This window comes from Cyprinus carpio, chromosome B3, assembly GCF_018340385.1.
Source record: "Cyprinus carpio isolate SPL01 chromosome B3, ASM1834038v1, whole genome shotgun sequence".
NCBI lineage: Eukaryota > Metazoa > Chordata > Actinopteri > Cypriniformes > Cyprinidae > Cyprinus > Cyprinus carpio.
Genome location: NC_056599.1, coordinates 17341654 through 17356963, shown reverse-complemented (window position 1 = coordinate 17356963; position 15310 = coordinate 17341654). Strand labels below are relative to the sequence as shown.

The following is a 15310-nucleotide window of genomic DNA, read 5'->3' as shown; positions in this document are numbered from 1 at the left end:
CTCTCTCTCTCTCTCTCTCTCTCTCTCTCTCTCTCTCTCTTCCTTCTCCTTCTACACAGGTGTTGGCTAGTCTACGAACTGTCAGAAGCAACTTCACAATTCTCGCCAACGTCACGACTCCCACCAACAAGTCAGTTCAGCTCTTCCAGCTTTGATGCAACAGTTTCTTTATTTCTGCTCTGCCCCCTTATGGCCATCAGTGTATCCTCTCCAATAAAGCATTTTTATATTTTATTCATGATGAATAATGAAGAAAATAAAGCTTATTTAAACAGCCCAACTCTTAATTCTAACATAAAAATAATGCTAGGAACTTTATTTTATGTGAAAATATTTTTACATAAAATTTTATATATATATATATATATATATATATTATATATATTAAATATATATATATATAACGTGTAGTTGTTTATACTGTAATATTTATATATTACACATTTTTTAGCAGTATTTTTATATTGACATTGCTCAGTTCAGAACAAGTGTAGGCCTCCTCCCAGTGAGCAGTGTTAACTGGATTTATTCCAGTAGAGGGCGACCTCCACCACTATCACTAATGTAATTATCTTTTTGTCCACAGGAGGTCACCAGTGACCAGCCAACCCACGGTTCCCCCAGCAACGCTCTCAGGTATGTTTACTGTACTGTAACTTAGTCACTGGTGAGCTTTCTATCTCCCACACTAGCACTCTCCCACACAGTGTCTCTCACATTACGCATACACTTCCTCTTGTAGGCACTGTTGCCAGTAAAATGCATTACAGCATCAGAAATAGTGGAGCCATATGGGAAACAGGTCTGGAACCTAACCAGATGCTTTAACTAGCCAAATAGCAGCCCTGAGCCGCTAGTTTATATCAGGAACTCTGAAGCGTATCAGCAGTTAAGGTGCTCCACATGTTGAACTTCTAAAATAAATGAACTATGATAAAAATTAGTTATATAATTATATAGAAATATATTTTTTTAAGATATCACTTTAATTTGAGCACTCATCAGATATTCTCATTACATGATCAAAAGTATGTAGATATTCCCTTCTGTTGAGCAGGTTGCGTATTGCACCTAGGGGTGTGTGATCATATCGTAATTGTTGTTTAAACAATGTGCGATTTGATTATCGAATATACTGAAAAAACCAAACAAAAACCCAGAGAATGCACCCTAACACTATGTGATGTAGGTTAGACTAATGCGTGAGCACATTTAGAGTTAATGCTTTCACTGCTTGATTTAGTCTATTAAAATACATTTAGAATTCCCCCAAAATTCATCGTAAGATGACAAAAATGCCACCTGGTGACATTTATATATAGTTTATATCATCCTATATAGTTAATATCACACAAAGAGTAGTTTTTCTCTAAAAATCAGCACAGTTACAAATGTGATAAAGGTTGAAAGAACAATTCAATAAACAATAAGTTAATGTTAACAGACTTTTTGCTCTATTTAGTCAATGAAAATAATTTGTTTTGCTGTATCTTTGAGCCTAACGGTCAGTGTGTTTGACTTGCAACCCAAGGGTTGCGAGTTCGAGTCTCGGGCCAGCAGGAATTGTAGGTGGGGAGAGTGAATGTACAGCGCTCTCTCCACCTTCAATACCACGACTGAGGTTCCCTTGAGCAAGGCACCGAACCCCCAACTGCTCCGGGGGCGCCGCAGCATAAATGGTTGCCCACTGCTCCGGGACACACTACTTGTTTCACTGCTGTGTGTGTGCACTTTTTGGATGGGTTAAAAGCAGAGCACAAATTCCGAGTATGGGTCACCATACTTGGCTGTATGTCACGTCACTTTTCAAAACTGTTTTGCCTCTCTGAGCAACACACTACTTGTTTCATTATCATTTGAACGAAATCAGTAGAATGAATGACTTAATGACTCAGTGATCAGGCATGTGATCAGCTAGAGACAAAAAAAAAAAAAAGGAAAATCTGACCACGCCCAAGCCACGCCCCCAGCACACATTATTAAAAATATATATTTTGGTACATTAAAAGATATATCTTATATTGTAAAAATACATACTATCCTCTAAAAAAAATAAAAAGCAGCATTTAATAATCATGACAACAATATATTATAATAAAGTACTATAATATAGTATAGTAAATTATATAAAATTATTATTATTATCATTAAAGTATCTGTTAAAAGTTTGTAAACATTACAATTGTTAATGATTTTGAAATAACTATCTTCTGCTCATCAAGGCTGAATTTATTTGATCAAAATAAAGTAAAAACAAAAAACAAACAAAAAAACAGAAATATTGTGAAATATTATTACAAATACAAAAAAGTTTTCAATTTTAATACATCATAAAATGTAATGTTATTCCTCTGATGCAAAGCAGAATTTTCTTCATTATTACTCCAGTCTTCAGTGTCACATGATCTTTTAGAAACCATTACAAATTATTTGACTCTCAAGAAACATTTCTGATTATTATCAATGGATTTTTTTTTTTTTTTTCTTCATATTTTGTGTGGAAATGATGATGCACTTTATTTTTAAGGATTTTTTGATAAATATAAAGTTTAATGAACAGCATTTATTTGCATTTATCAAATATATTATTTAAATTTGTTAATGCATTTATTAAATTGAAATCATTTGAAATGTCTTCACTCACTTTTTGTCACTTTCATGCATGATGTATAAAATTATTAATTTCTCTCTCTTTTTTAAATCTTATACAAATGTTTGAGTGATATCATTGTTTCCACAAAAATATTAAGCAGCAAAACTGTTTCTAACATTCATAATAATGAGAAATGTTTCTTGAGCAGCAAATCAGCATATTAGAATGATTTCTGAAGGCTTATGTGACACTGAAACTTCTTTGTAAACAACAACAGATTTATAAATGTTTCTAATGATGAATGTCACGTTCCCAAATGCATATTAAAGCAGCTCAAACCAAGCGCAGCATTAACAGTTTGTTTAACATTTGAAAGGATACTATGGCAAAGTTATTGCTTTCTTTATTCAAACTGATTTTTTTCATGTATGTACTGTATGGATGACCTGAAGAATAAAAGCTGTATCATACAATTGGAAAATTATGAGCTATATCACCACTTATCGACACTAGGGATGTGACAATACAGACAGATGAGACAAAATACAGCTCTTGGTTCACTAGAACAAGGCAATATTTTAATACTATTTTAAAGAAATTTTCAATTACTAAATATTTGTCTTTTAATTACAAAAAGTAAAACAATGCAGTTGTGTTTTGAAATATTTTAACTAATCTAGGGCTGTAACTAATGATTATTTTGGTAATCAAGAAAGTTATTAGTAACACAAATAGACCTAAGTGAAAACCAGGCTTTTGTAAGAATATTTATATTTAAACTAACGATGAGGCATTAATAATTGGCTCAAATAAAACATCAAAACCAACATTACATGGTTTTATTAAACAACACTGTTAAAATATATAATGTAATATGCCTATACAGTACATAATATGAACATAACCAACTTAAGTACATTATGTATTAAAACAAATACCTGCAGAGGGCGCCAACAGCCTGGCCATGTTTCACTTTAAAGCATGATTAAATAATGTTTAAATCCATTAAATTGTAATACTTGGCCACATGCAAACTCGGAAACTTTTATTTTGAAATCGCGATAATAAATGATATACATTACATTATAAATGATTTACATTACTAATCTAGTGAGATAATGCACACTATTTTCTCAGATGAACGTTAAGCAATTCAAATTCACAGCATATACAGAGAAAGAGTTTAGCCCCTTTCACACATTCAGTCTTCACTGGTAAATTACCGGTAAGTTACCATTAAGAGATAATGTGTGAACAGGACCTTTTCAAAAATCCCAGTAAATTTGTTCTGGCGATCATATTGTTCTTATGGAGATGACATGATTACTCTGAGCTGTTTACAAAGCTCCACTGCTTTTTAATTAGTTTTTCCATATAATTATGCGTTAGATGGACATCTTTGACCATTGCTCCTCGCAATCTTTTCAACGTGTCACGCACTTTTCCATTCATCAGGGCTGTGACTCTGCAATTGGATACTATTATGCGCGTCTCATATTTATAAGAGCAAAAAATTCTGATTGGCAGTTGCAGATTCTGTACCACCTCTTCATTGCAAACACAAATTTTGCTGATACTGATTTTAAATGATTGGTAACAGCCCTACAGTGTCTTACTTTTTGAATTTATTTATTAAATTTATGAATTTGACATGAAAAGATGATGCATACATTTAATTAGGTTAGAAAAAATGGCTTTATAAACGTAAAAAAAAGGCCCATAAAAGGTAAAAATCAATTTAAACTTAAAACTCCATTTCTGTTACTCCTACAAACTAACCAATTCACAGAATATGAACAATATCAAAAGCTTTGGGAGTCATCTGTCCACAGCAGTCCTAAACCTGCCAAGGTACCAGCACAATAATACGCTCAGCAAAATATCGTCTAATTATCATTATTGACAAAATACTGAGATATTTTCAGAAAATTGGCGCTAAACCCATTTTCCTTTGAAATGGCTTAAGCATGAGCCAATCAAAACAGGTAGATTTTTGCCCATTAGCCCAATTTCATCTTGTTTACAAACGTAACCTGTGTTCTTTTGTCATTTTGTAGTGCTCATGTCTGACAATGCAACAGTAAAGTGTTCTTACTGTGGATTGAGCACATCTGGCCTATGCAAACAATTCATAGACTCTTTTTTTGACCAAGGAAATTATAAAATTTGGTCTCATCTCAAGCAGCCCAAGTTGAAATGGTGTAGTCAAAATGCTGCATCTGTAAAAGATTGCACAAGGAGAGAATATTAATCTGTACAAGTTTCCTGCTTACATTTTGCAATATTCAATTCTGCATTTTGCTATACCTCACATAATAAATGGAATGATTTTTAAAAGTCTTATAAACATGGTTTTCTTGTGCTGCCAGGTTAATATGATTATTCATTCTTACGAGGGAAAAGATCCATTATTTATGAGGCATTTCATCTCTCCATATGAAGTTCTTGAAATATTCATGCTTGGAAGTTTTTCGATGAAGACATCACTCAGACAATTCTTTACTTCCTCCTGTCAGGAAACAACATCCCCACTGTTCACAAACAAAGTTCTCGCTGTGTCCCACAGTGAGGGTTAAATGCATATGACAGTACTGTCGTGATGTGGTGCTGATTGCTGTGTCTTATGTCCTGTGCAGATGAGACATACCAGCAGCTGGCCCGGGAGACTCTGGAGGAGCTTGACTGGTGTTTGGACCAGCTGGAGACCATTCAGACCCACCGCTCTGTGAGCGAAATGGCATCCAACAAGGTGTTTCTTCAGTTACTTGCTGTTGCATCTGCGCTGCCTAGTTCCGTTTCTTAAGAACAGGGGTGTCCAAACCTGTTCCTGAGGACTACTGTCTTTTAGAGTTTAGCTCCAACTCTAATTAAACACACCTAAATCAGCTAATCAAGGTTTTCAGACTCACTAGAAGTGAGTTGGAGCTGGTTAGAACTAAAATCTGCAGGATGTAGAACGTTCTTCTTCCTTTCTATATCTCACCTTCTCAAAGGCACTTTTGTGTACACAGTCCACCATAAGGTTGTGGCCTATTACAATAGGGTTTTTTTCCATTTCAAGTCTCAATTCATTGTTTATAATTTCCATCCTTTACATTTTACAAAACACTTAACATGACAAATTAGATTTCATCAAGAAGAGGTTTCAAGATCTGCCATTTTGTGGATTATCATGCATAAAGGACTATATCTGTGTGTATGCGGAGAAAGATTCTTGAGCAGGTTGTGTGCCGGTTTGTCTAATATGGTCCCGCTTGAGTGATGTATTTTTAATTATCATCCATAAACACTGATGCAAAAAGCTTTTGCATGCAACTCTTAATGACTTGTCCTTACACTATACTCTGGTTTGAGAAGTGTAGGAGAGATGGAGAGAGGGGGAGAAAATAGATGGATAAGGAGGACATGAGGGAGGGAGGAGGGGGCTGCAGTTTGGTCCTGATGCCAGTGTTTCTGCTGTAACCTTCGTTGCTATCGAGCTGCAGCAAGGTCTACCCTGCCAGTTAAACCATTGGCTCTTCACTGTGGCCATGAGGCATGTGATTTAGACGCTGGCCAATGAAAATTCGGTTGCTCTCTTCCATAGCTTGCCTGTTTAAAGAGACAGTGCCATGAAGACTTTGGATGTGCAGTTTTTGTATGGTTGTGTCCATGCACCATAATACCGGTGTTTTGCTTTATACCTGATCAGGCAGATGTCAGTATGAGAAGAAAGCAGCATTTGTGTGTGAATGGAAGATCTCTTGGCCGACTGAGGCAGAGCTTGTATAATGAATCAGAGAACACACATTTTCACACCCATACGCAGAATCATTTATGCAGAGATTAGCGGAGACACTAAAGCCTAGATTCCCTCCCCTCCTTTTTGTCAGACTATTAAATACATCTCTCTCTCATCACACACACACACACACACATACTGACATTTCTCCATTTTTCCACACTCTTACACGCCGTCTGCCGCACATGCGCTCTCAGGGTGCGTGTACACACACACACGCCACTAGCACACACACCCAAGCACGCGCCTCCTGCCACAGCGGCTGATTAGCTTGCGAGATCTGTCTACAGCATCCAGGGAAACAGAGCGAGAGGCAGAGCATCGGCTGAGCTGCATCGGCGAGTCTGACGGCGCGTGTGGATTAAACAGCGGGGCTGCTGAAGAGAGCTGCGTTGTGCTGACAGGACTGGTATTGTGCTCTATGGACTGTGCGCTCTGAACACAACTCGCTGGGAACACTGGGCCCGGGTCCTGGAGCTCTGCGGTGGGGGAGGGGTATCGACGCAGGGAGAGAGAGAATGGATGTTTTTCCAGACCACCGCTCTTTTGTAGTTTGACTTTCGACTAAAGGCCCTATCTCTTTGGCGTTTCTGTGTCTCCTTGATTCCTTCATCCTCTCTGTCTCCTTTCATCCGTTTCCTCCTGCTGTTACCTGTGTTGTTGTTGTTTTCCTTCCTCCTCCTGTCATCCCTCAGTCTCCATTAGCTATTTGCTCATCTTCATCTTTCTTCCTATCTCCTGTAATTCCTCTGTCCCTCTTCCCACGGCATCCTCTCTGTGTCCTTCAGACGGTCCTGTCTCTTTGACTCTCCATCTTTGTCCGTTCCACCCCTCGCCTCTTTCTCCGCCTCCGGCTAGATCGGGGTCAGCTCTGCTCAGCTGCTGGGATGAGATGTAGTCCCTTTGGCCTGTGGATCTGGGCGGCTCCTGGCGGGCCGTTCACAGGGGACACTCGCCTGCAGATAGCCGTGGAGCCTGCTCAGTGGTTTTCAGGAGGGCCTGGTTCTCGTACTGCTTGGACTTTCACTGCCGCTTGCTCCCCGCCTCTTGGGGGCAGCCGTCACTCTGGAGCATCCCGGCCTGCTAGGCTGCGGCCTCTCTGCCCACACCCTGACCACGCCCACATGCCGCTGGGGCACCCGCCGTGCTTCGGCCCCCGTGCACTTCCGTGCCTCTTGCTTTTGTCAGCGGTCCACGCCATCCGTCACCCTCAGCATGGGTGTACTGGAGGCCATTGACCCGCCACCCTCTTCCTGCCCCTCACCTGTGCTCGGAGGCTACCAGCTGGCCCACTCCTCCAGCTACAGCCCCCTGCAGGGGAGAGGAGGGTCAGAGCTGGAGCTCGGGGCAGCTGCAGATGGGGTGCTGGATGGGGATGGTCAGGACACCGAGCGTAGGACCCCCTTCATGGATCTATTCTGTGACACCTGCTCCAAACCCTGGCTGATTGGCTGGTGGGACCAGGTAGGGCCAGCATGAACAGAAAAAGGTCACTAAATATCTGTTAGCAAACCGTTGGTCAGGTCTAGGTAAGGGGCAAGACTGTTTGTTCAGCAGAGAGATACATAGAAATGTGGAGATGCAAGTAGGACAGGGTAAAAGTAAAAGTTCCAGGTGATGAGTCCTGTAATGCTTCTGGAACAGACTACATGTGATAATGTGATGATGTTTGTTGCATGTTTGGTGTATCCACATTTGTACCGGTCTCCATACCTCAAGTGTGATTTTAAACCCAAGCTCTAAACTTATGCACTTATTCAGTGTCACTTTGTGTGGCTGGGAGAAAATGGCTGCTGCCGTAGTGTTGTTTCTGTGCCTAGAGATGGATAGAACCTGAACAGTGGGCTTGTGTCTCAGGATGCCTCAACCCCTTTCTTACCACCTCCTCTCTCCTTCCCTTAAGCCTTCTCTCCATTGCTCTGTCTCAGGCTGTCCTGGGAATTGGCTTCATCTGGTCAATATTTGGTAGTGTAGGACCAGCTTTTCTGCATCGTTCCTTCATCCAAGACTTGTGTACTGTTGGTGAGGTTTGATATGGATATTGATGATATTGAAATGTAGCAGAGACCCTTTTTTTGACCCAATGTTTTTAATTCTTTTTGGCAACAAACCTTTAGCCTTAACCTTGGTCATGGGCTAAACTTAAGGTTTGTTGTTGCCAGATACAATTAAAAACATTGGGACACAATCAGTGACACACCCACATTTTTACATCTTGGGCTAGGATGCGTTCTCTGGTTAATTGTTGAATGACAAATATGTTTCATCTATGTTGATTATTGGACCTGTAGACATTAGCCCATTAAAATACATAAGCACTGCAATTTTAAAAATAATTTTGGTAACACTTTAATATAGGGACCAATTCTCACTATGAAATAGTTGCTTATTAGCATGCCTATAATTAACACATTAGCTTGTTTATAAGTACTTATAAAGCACATATTCTGCATGACCATTTTCTACATCCCTAATCCTACCCAATACCTGAACTTAACAACTACCTTACTAATTATCAAGAAGCAGCAAATTAGGAGTTTATTGAGGCAAAAATCATAGTAAATAATGTGATCATCACTAGAATTGAACCTTAAAATAAAGTGTGACCATGCTTTTATTATTACTATTTAAAGTGGTTTATTAATTAATTCAGTGTCAATACATTTACTTTTAAAGATTTAAATGTAAATAAAGTGGCTGTTGCCATTTTTTGTTTCCACTTTATCAAACTCAACCATCAAACTCAGTCTTGGTAAATAAACGCAACAGATACTATCAGACTCCCCTAGTGACACATATTTGTATTAATTTGGTCTGATTTACTTTCCACATGATCTGGTATCATCTTGGTCCTCCAGAGGATGCATGCTAAAAACAGTTGGCACTCTGTGAATGTTTTAATAATGACTCAGCACAGTACAAACAGAGCCTTGGTACAGTATGTAATATGCACTTGCACAGGAAAGAGGATTTTGTAATGAAGCTTTATATAAACTCACAGCTTGACTGTGTGAGGTAGATAGACATTGTGTATTGATCCCAGAGGGAAAATTCAGGTTCACAGTGAGTGGGTTGATAGCTGTGACAGAAAATTGACTTGGACTTACTTAAAAATTACACTTAACATTGATTGTTATTTCTCCTGTTGGGTTGTTGATTAGAAACTGTGCATTATTTGCATCTTTAAACCCATTATATTCAGATGATTTAACAACAATGATGATGCATGTAATAGAAATCCATTAGCACATGTCTGATACACACACATCCATGTAATATAGGAAGGGAATTACATGCAGACCATGAAAAAGAATTAATAGAAACACAATCAATGAAAAATATGACTGCAGAGGGTGATTATATAGCATTAGCAAAATGGAGAGAATGTGGAGGACGGAGATAAAGAGAGACAGGAAACGAAAATGAGGGCTTAAAGAGAGAGATAAAGACAGAATGGAGAGCAGGAGATGGAGAGTGATACAGAGAGTGTTGACCTTGGAGGAGGTCAGAGACAGACACCTGCCTACTCTCTCAGATTGTCACCCAACCCATCGCCTCGCTCCCATCATGCTGCAGGAGGGACTGTGAGGAGGCAGTTGCTAAGGAAACCTGCTGGTTTCCATGGAGATTGTAATGTGTGAAGGACCAGTCAGTGGGACAGACCAGGGGTCTTATCGGAGTTGTGCTGTGTGACTGTGTACTTGTGTCGCGTTATATGCTGAAGTTGCACAATTTCAGTCATTTAAGGCACATATTTTTTCTAATTTTGTTACAAAGACCTTTCCTCTCCTATTTTTTAAAGCAATGGTTTGCAAAGACTTAAGGAGACCAGTGCACAATGCTCTCCCCCGATGGCCATCACTTAATTAGATTTTAATTAAAGACAAGCCCTTCCTCTAACCACACAATGTTACAGCTACAACATTAGAAATGCCTTAGGTTTATTTGCATTTACAATATTTTCACACTGTATTAGCACAAACTGCATATGACCTTGCAGTACCACATACCATGGTGAAATTCAGATATTTTCAATATATGTCTTGTGTCTATCTGCAAAAGCAAAAGTAAACATCTAAAAAATACAGAAAAAAAGTAAGTTTTAAAGGGACAGATAACCCAAAAATGAAAATTCTGCCATCATTTACTCAATATCATTTTGAAAAATGTTTCTTTCCATACAAGGAAAGTCAGTGGGTTCCAATGTTGTTTAGAATCCAATTTTCTTCTTCATCATCTTAATTTTTGAGAATTTGGGTGGTGGGGGGGTAGAACTATCCATTTAAAACAATGTATTTCATGTATAATCATGTAATAATAAATAATGCCTGTTTGTAATAAAAGTTTCTGCTCAGATAGACAGATTTTTTATTTTTCTGCCTTATTACCATTTGCTGTGTACTTATCACTCTCCCTTTTTCCCTGTCTGTCTATCCCCATCTTTCCCTTTTCTGATCTCTAGTTCAAGAGGATGTTAAACAGGGAACTGTCTCATCTGTCTGAGATGAGCCGCTCGGGAAATCAGGTGTCTGAATACATCTCCACTACCTTCCTAGGTGAGTGAGTCTGCACACGCTCCGCTTTGTACATCTCAGCCTTGCTGCTATTTTCAGAAGTGCAGAACCTTTATTTCAACATTGCAGTGTTATACTGGAGTACATTCACTGCTCTAAAACACTCGATGCTTACCGATTTAAAATTAGCTGTCATCTGTTAAAGGTTTATGCATTGGTTGTGTCTCAGACAAACAGAATGAGGTGGAGATTCCCTCTCCTACACTCCGGGAGCGAGAAAAACCAATGTCTCACATCAGTGGTGTCAAGAAGCTTACACATAGCTCGAGCCTCACTAGTGCAGCCCTGCCCCGCTTCGGGGTCAAAACCGAACAGGAGGACGCACTGGCCAGGGTACAGGCACAATGCATGCATTCTAACTCAGAACTTTCCCAACATCAAATCTTCTACCATTACAACTAGTTATTGGTATGAAAAAGTCAATTTGTCAAATGGATTTGATAATTTAATTTACTCTTTGTCTTTACAGGAGCTGAATGACTTAAACAAGTGGGGCCTTAATATCTTCCGTGTGGCTGACTACTCCAATAACAGACCTCTAAGTTGCATCATGTTTGCTATCTTCCAGGTGTGTGGTCCCTGTTTTTTCTAAATGTTCCTGTGTTGTTCTGTACTTTTGAAATATGTCAGATGCAAAGAGGTCTGTGTGGTTTTGTTTGATTTGTATGCTCGTTACTAGGGTTGGGTAAAAATACAGATTTTCCAATTATCACAACTTGATCAATCACAATATCGTTTCTTAAATTCCCAAATCAATCTTTTACTCAGTTACTATTTTCAGTGCATGGAAATGTGCTTGAACTTCCTGTACTGCACATGCCACTGTGTTCTGCTAAACTAACTCTCTCAACTACATAGTTAATTTTTAAAATGCATATTTTCATAATATTTCAAGTCAAAATGTTCCCTGTATCAGTGTTCCTGCTGAGTTGTGAATGTAAGTTTGCAGTCTGTTTTGAATGTGATGCAATAAAAAAAGCATTAGCAGAGAATTAATTTCCTTAATGCTTTATGTAAGCATAACTGACATAACAACTGAAATATGCCAGCTGAACTGAATCAAATTAGAAAAGGCCTTTAAGATAACAATAAAGATATAGTTCATAAATCGTTCTCACTATTAAAGAATAGCAGAGTCCACACCACAGCTGTAACGATAAAGGCACAGAGAAATTATATTGTTGGAATCACTTTCAGAACAATTTTTCCTGGCTGATTAATGATAAAAACATTGACACCCGATCAGAATCCACCCTGCTATAATGAGCTCGAGAATTTAAAGCGGCAGACGAGCATGTGCTTAAAATAAACAGACGATATCATCCGCTGGTGTGGACGCTAACATCGTTATCTTTATAGTTATCGCTCTTGGTGTGAACTGGGCTTTTTACTGGAATCAAAATAAGAATCTAATCCAACCAGGAAATCTGTATTGATACCCAGCAATGTTAGTTACAACAGCAAACCTCTTCATTATTTATATTGACTCATGATAGTTCGTTTTATTTCCACTCTTTATGTTCTGTCTATGATCTGCAATGCGTTAAAGGAAAGGGATCTATTAAAGACATTTGGGATCCCAGTGGACACATTTATCACTTATGTGATGACACTGGAAGACCACTACCATGCCAATGTGGCCTATCACAACAGCCTGCATGCCGCTGATGTCACACAGTCAACACATGTGCTGCTCTCCACACCGGCACTGGACGTGAGTATATGCCAACATGGGACAGCCAGTGCCCATTCAAAAGCAAAAAGTTTAATTATCTGAAATCAGATTTCATAGTCAGCACTGACACTTTACATAATGACCATCATACTATGGTATCTTCCCACCAGGCCGTTTTCACTGATCTTGAAATCCTGGCTGCATTGTTTGCTGCTGCCATTCATGATGTAGACCACCCTGGAGTTTCTAACCAGTTCCTCATCAACACCAGTAAGTGTACACTGTAAAAATAATGACGATGTCCTCTGAGAACTGGTTTATGGCAGCACAAAATCATAGGCCTCAACAATAAAAACGTATTCTGCTTTTTTACTTGGAACAAAAGAAACATCATTTTTAACAACCTATTTTTATATATTCTAGAAAAATATTAAGTAAAATGATAATAATACTAAATACATTTGCATTACAGATACATTGTTTATGCAAAAAAGGTTTGTTTACTGATGCTTTCAAGACATCACAGATTTAATCAAAACTTCATCTGTGTTAGTCAGCTAGATAATTATAGGGGCGGGGGAAAAATCGGTTCACATATGAATCTTGATTTATTTTCTGCCGATTCGCATTGATTTATAAAATTTATTTTCTAGTGTTACATTTAACTTTGCTGACTGTACTATCAAAAGTTATTGAAAAGTTATTGTTATTAATCACAGTTAGCTGCGAAAAGGACTCAATGCAGTACTTGTGTTGACGGACACACAGCTGAAGTACAATCACAAATGCTGCCTCTCAGAGGCATGCAATCCTGAATTCTCTTTCACAGCTTATTGCACTTAAATGGTCAAATACACACATAATTATGTCAAAATGCACATTGTGTGGAGTACAGTCTCAGGGGTTAAAGCAAAAAGAAAATCCTGAGCCTGAACTTTTTTCTGGGGCTTGAGAGTTAAGGGGGAGGGCACATACATAGGGTTATTTGGCAAACAAAAAAAGAAAATGATTTTCCTCAAAACTAACTAGTAACATATCTGTCATTGCCATTAGCCCTTGACATGCTCTGACTACAGATTATGGTGGGATATTTGAAACAGCAATACCAAGAAAGGTTTCTCACTACAATATGGTGCAAACACATGTAACGTTTAGGATGCTTTTGATATCAAGTTTTGCTGGTTAGCTTTGTCTTTGACAGGGTACAAGATTATCTACAATCTAAAACATGAAATTTCTGAAATTGTTTTGTTCAAAAGAAATAATATTAGGAAATATTATTAGGAAATGACTATAAAATAGGAAATATACAAAGACAGTTTACTACAGTAAACAGTTCAGTTCAAACAACAACAAAAACATTAAAATGGTCCACTAAACAGGGTTCATACAGATACTGCAAAATAAAATTCAAGGACTTGCACTACTTTTTTGGTTTTCAAGGACGAAAATCAGATCTCACTTATTAATCAATATTGTTATTATCTTTCAAATTCTAATAAATAAACTAATAAAACAAAATGATACAAGTAAAGTACAGCACATGCAAAGAATGCAATGACTGTGGCAACATTTGAAAGGATACTATGGCAAAGTTATCACTTACCTTATTCAAACTGTTTTTTTTTTTCATGAATATATGATTGACCTGAAGAATGAAAGCTATGTCGTACACGTGGAAAATTATGAGCTATCACGCTCATAGACACTAGGGGTGTGACAATACATTTAGCTCACAAGGTGAGACAAAATGCAGATACATGGTTCACTAGAACGAGACAATGTTTTAATACTTTAAGAAATTTTCAAATGACAAAATATTTGTCTTTTAATCACAAAAAGTAAAACAATGCAGTTGTATTTTTAAACGTTTTAACTATTCTAGTTCTTAATTAATAATTATTTTGCTAATCAAGTAATCTGATTATTTTGACAAGTGAGATATTTTTTAGTAATACAAATATAACTAAGTGGAAAAACAGGCTTAAATATGACTGTTTTCATTTTCTATCCATTGTATTTTAATATTTGGCCACATGCAAAGTCAGAAACTTTTATTTTGACATCGCGATGTACAATAAATCGCATATTTAGAAAATGTTGATGTATTCTCTTGTGTTGGCATAGGTTTAAATGATTAACATTACAAATCAAGTGAGTTTTCCCAGATGAACGTTAATTAAGCAACCCAAACTCACCGCATATGCAGAGGAAGAGTTTAGCCCCCATTCACACATAAAGTCTTTACTGGTAAATTATTGTTAAGAGATCATATGTTTACAAAGCTCCGCTGCTTTTTTAATAGCTTTTCTATGTAAATATGATGCTAGATGGAACTCTTTGACCATTGCATCTCGCAGCTTTTTCAATGAGTCACGCTCGAGACCCAGGCTTCTTTTCCATTCATCAGCTAATGCGCGTCTCTTGTTTATAAGAGCAAAAACTTCTGATTGGGTAGTAATGTTAGTTTGGTTGAATGTGAAAGCTGTGTTCCTCTCATACATTGGTAGGTAAACTCATGAACTCGAACGTGATATCGACAAGTGTTTTTAAATATAGGATAACTTTTTTTGCCGGAGAACTTTAAGCCCTGCAGTCTATTATGCCATATGTGAACATAAACAGTTTGGAGCAAATTAGATGTAACAGTATATTAGATCTGTGCGTTTGTTCTTAAAGTGTAAGCA

General features: G+C 37.8%; 1 protein-coding gene across 2 annotated transcripts in view; it reads left to right on the top strand.

Annotated features, from left to right (window-relative positions):
- LOC109110287 (cAMP-specific 3',5'-cyclic phosphodiesterase 4C-like) overlaps positions 1-15310 on the top strand; it is a 59219-nt gene that overhangs the window by 39024 nt on the left and 4885 nt on the right. The window contains exons 4-11 of one of the 2 annotated variants that reach the window (XM_042720017.1): positions 60-130; positions 587-636; positions 5230-5342; positions 10837-10930; positions 11118-11281; positions 11418-11516; positions 12498-12662; positions 12794-12893. In XM_042720017.1, the coding sequence (XP_042575951.1) occupies positions 60-130; positions 587-636; positions 5230-5342; positions 10837-10930; positions 11118-11281; positions 11418-11516; positions 12498-12662; positions 12794-12893 (856 nt within the window). Of the gene's footprint in view, positions 1-59; positions 131-586; positions 637-5229; positions 5343-6105; positions 7839-10836; positions 10931-11117; positions 11282-11417; positions 11517-12497; positions 12663-12793; positions 12894-15310 lie in introns of those variants that run through there. The other variant, XM_019123340.2, reaches the window with a different exon arrangement.